This window comes from Rhinolophus sinicus, linkage group LG03 (assembly GCF_036562045.2).
Source record: "Rhinolophus sinicus isolate RSC01 linkage group LG03, ASM3656204v1, whole genome shotgun sequence".
Taxonomy (NCBI): domain Eukaryota; kingdom Metazoa; phylum Chordata; class Mammalia; order Chiroptera; family Rhinolophidae; genus Rhinolophus; species Rhinolophus sinicus.
The window spans coordinates 154,409-158,308 of NC_133753.1; the positions used below are offsets into that span (position 1 = coordinate 154,409).

The 3,900-nt window shown below is 52.6% G+C and overlaps 1 gene segment (V, D, J or C); it reads left to right on the forward strand.

The window, feature by feature from the left end:
• The first annotated feature begins 2,016 nt into the window (after positions 1–2,016).
• Positions 2,017–2,585, forward strand: LOC141570798 (immunoglobulin heavy variable 1-3-like). The segment is given in 2 exon segments: positions 2,017–2,104; positions 2,188–2,585. Coding segments are annotated over 2 exon segments (366 nt in total).
• Positions 2,586–3,900: the final 1,315 nt, after the last annotated feature.

Genomic DNA, 3,900 nt, shown 5'->3' on the forward strand with positions numbered 1-3,900 from the left:
CCACATGACAAACAGCATCCACTGTGATAACTGGAAACACAGGCACATCCCGAGTCCAGGTGACTCTGCTCACCTGGAGCAGAAGCTGCTGGAGGCTCAAGCTGGTAGGAGCACTTCCAGGGGAGTATTCTGAGTGGATGGAGCACACAGGGGGGCTGCTGTGGGGGAGGGGTCCTGGGGCCACACCACACACCTCTGGGGGCTTTCCCTCCAGATACGTCCAAGTTCTCCAGGGAGGATGCATGTAGGTCCCCTCATGTCCCTGACAGTGGGAGGGGAGGACGAACACTGAGAAATCCACCCAGAAATTCCCTCAGGCAGACCCTCCAGGGGAAAGACATTTCCAGAACTGTATTCTGAGTAGTGGGTGGGATTCTTACCTATGACAGACCTAGGGAGGGAGCTTAGTTACCAGGGTAACAGAGTCAGGAAGAGACTGTGGGTGGTGCAGGCGGGAAGGGAGGGGTCACAGGGAAGTGAGCTGACCATGGGAGAACCTTTGAGGAGGTCACAGGCAGACCCAGGGGACCACCTCACAGGTGTTTAATCCTAAGGATACATAACATCACACACACACACACACACACACACACACACACACACACACACGAGCAGCCTCACCTGAGTCAGCTGACAACAGTGCTGCCTCCTCCTCCCCTAACTTGTCAGGTGCCTCCCCTCCCGCAGACATGGGTTCTCCAAGGGACGCCCACTGCAGGCGCCGTGAGTGGGCAATAGTGTGATTGGGCCTCGTATCTGACAATCTAAGGAACAGGATTTGTCCATCTCATGGGTCCTCTGCATGGGTCCCATGGGCTGTGACAAAAAGCAGAGCCAGGATGTAGGTTCTTCCCAAGTGTGTGCATGTGTCACATTTCCTGGGGACAAGAGAAGTCACTCACCCAGGCCTTCGGCCAGATTGGGGACGGCCGGTGTACTAGGTACAGGGGGAAAGGACACTTTGTGGTTCATTAGTGCTAAAATCATCCACTGTCTGTGTGTGTCTAATTTATTCACGAGCAGAGGTAGTTTGGTCTGTGAGACAATCTGCGATTCTCAGATGTCACCTTCAGCCAGAGGAATTCAAAGGAAGTAAGAGGCACCCAAAGTCCCCTGAGCTTCGGAACTCAGGACTGTGTCAGTGCATCTGTCAACCCCAGGGAAAGGTCTTCCTGCAGGTTTTATGAAACCTTTGACAAGGTCTCCCTGCAGTGTCATTGGGATTTAGTGAGGCCAATTCATTATTTCCAGAGATGAGGTCAAAGCTCATTGTGTCCTGAGGGAGCATTGTGAGGTCAGGGCACAGACATTTAACACTGGACCAGAGACGCTAGAGGTCATGCCCTGTGAGCCCTGACAGGAGCCTCCTGCAGGGCACAGGCTGGGCTGCAGGGGCGCTCAGGACCCACCAGCAGGGGCTGCAGCCCCAGGAGCAGGTGGGAGACCAGGAGAGGGGCTTCCTCTGAGGGCCTGGGGCTTCCTTCCTCTTAAAAAAATCTAAAACAAGATTTGGGCAAAGACTGCTGAAGTGTCTGTAAATATCCTATTGGGAGAATTTCCCAAACACAATGGGCAATAAAATCAAATTTCAAATGGGGTCTCCGTGACTTCAAGACGTCTTAGAGCAACAATCTGAAGGACAAAGATGGCTTTGCTAACTTGACTTTTTCAAAGTTGGTGACACACACTGAACCCCAGATGGAGACATTCAGATCAAAGCCCAGAACAGGGTAAGATGGCAGCCATTTTATTCAAAAGGTTTCTGAGCGGGACTTGACCTCAGTGGGAGGATCTCTGTCCGCACAGATTCAGGGACCTGGCAGGGGACACAATCCCCCAACAGGGATTAGGACTTGGACTGTCAGACGCCCACTGAACATGGTCCTGTGTCATTTAGTCTGTCAGTTGGGCCAAGTTTTCAGCAATAAAACCCTATGCTCATGAATATGCAAATGAGCTGAGGTGGGCGGGGTTAAATGTGGACATGTCTGTGCCCTGAGAGCATCGCCCCACAGCCACACGCTCCCCTACAGACGTCCTGACAGCACAGCCCTCACCATGGACTGGAGATGGACAGTCCTCATCCTGGTGGCAGTGGCTACAGGTAAGGGGCTCCCCAGTCCCTGGCTGATGAGGGGACCTGGGCCAGTCACGGGGGTTCCACCCACTCCTGTCTCCTCCCCACAGGTGTCCACTCCGAGGTCCAGCTGGTGCAGCCTGGGGCTGAGGTGAGGAAGCCTGGGGCCTCAGTGAAGGTGTCCTGCAAGGCTTCCGGATACACCTTCACCAGCTACTATATGCACTGGGTGCGACAGGCCCCAGGACAAGGGCTTGAGTGGATGGGATGGATCTATGCAGGCAGTGGTGGCACAAACTACGCACAGAAGTTCCAGGGCAGAGTCACCTTGACCAGGGACACGTCCACCAGCACAGCCTACATGGAGCTGAGCAGTCTGAGATCTGAGGACACGGCCGTGTATTACTGTGCGAGACACACAGTGAGGTGACCTCATCCTGAGAGTGTCAGAAACCCTGAGGGAGAGGGCAGCTGTGCGGGGCTGAGGAGAGGACAGAGGCAGCTGGGCACAGCCTGTCTTTGACTTGGGGTTATGGACATAGAGACAAAGGAACTGCTTTTGTTAATTATTTTTGGAATATTTTCAGTTCTGTGTGGGAAACCAACTCTCAAGAGGAGAAAACGTATTAAACTTTCTGTAGTGTTTTCTAATTTTCATGGTGTAAATGTGACCATCATGGTGACTTGAAACATGACATACATGGACTGAGTCCTCAAAAGATGCCGGAATCTTCTCCTTTGAGCTGTCGCAGGCGGCTCCCTCTCTGTGGTCAGAGAAGATAAACTGCATTACAGTCTAAGGGTCACAGCAGGAAGCAGAATGGAGGACAGAGAACACAGAAGCCCTGACGTATGTCCCCGCCCCTAATAGTCATGAGAACACAGGCATCCACAGTCGTGTGTGGACGTGTAGGACCTGCATGTTGGTGTCTCTGGAAACTGTCCCAAAACATCACAACACGGGTTTGAAAGGCAGACTTATCCTCTTACTGTTCAGGAAAAGAGCTGAACTGGGTCTAAATCACAGTGTCCCCAGGGCTGTGTGTCTCCCAGAGGCTGCAGGGCTCGTTCCACCATCAGAGCTGCATCCCTTGCATTTGGGGCTCATGGCAGGTCCCTACACGTCCCATCCATCCCTGTGTGGCTTTTGTCCCTGGAGCAGAATCTCCCCCAACCTTGCTGTTCCAAGGACGGTGTGTGGGCATCAGTGTCCATGCAAGAGGTCCCGACAGTCTCTCCATCCTAAGATTCGTAATGTATCACATATTCAAAATCCCTTTATCATATAAGGTGACAGTCACTATTTTGGGGGGTCTAGACCGTGATCCCTTAGGAGCACTCACCCTTAGAGCAGGGACGGCCCAGTTTTCAGGGGAGATTTATTTCCTTCATTTGAGGACATACGGAGGGTTCAGGTGCTGTTCTTACTCTGCCTGCTTTTCAGTAACTCATTCTAAATAGTTACACCCCATTGTGGGATATCCTGGGGAGCCTGCCCTGGGCCCCAACAGTTTCCTCCTCTGAACGTCCCTGGAAGTCTCGTGTAGTGATGGCTGGACTGCTGGCTGTGGAGAGAGAGAACGGGTGGGAAGCTGAGTGCTAAGACATCTGCAAAGGAGAAAAGGAGACAGAACAGGATGGACAAACAGGAAAGGACACTTTGCAGCTTTTCCACAAACCCATCAGACCAGTCCCCGTCCCTGGGGACAGGCCAGTCCAGTGACACCTCTGCGTCATTGATCTGATGGAAAGTGTGAACGGTCCTTTTAACAGATTGAGTGAGTTTCCCTGTGTCCCGTTCACTGCACAGAAAAGCAGCATTT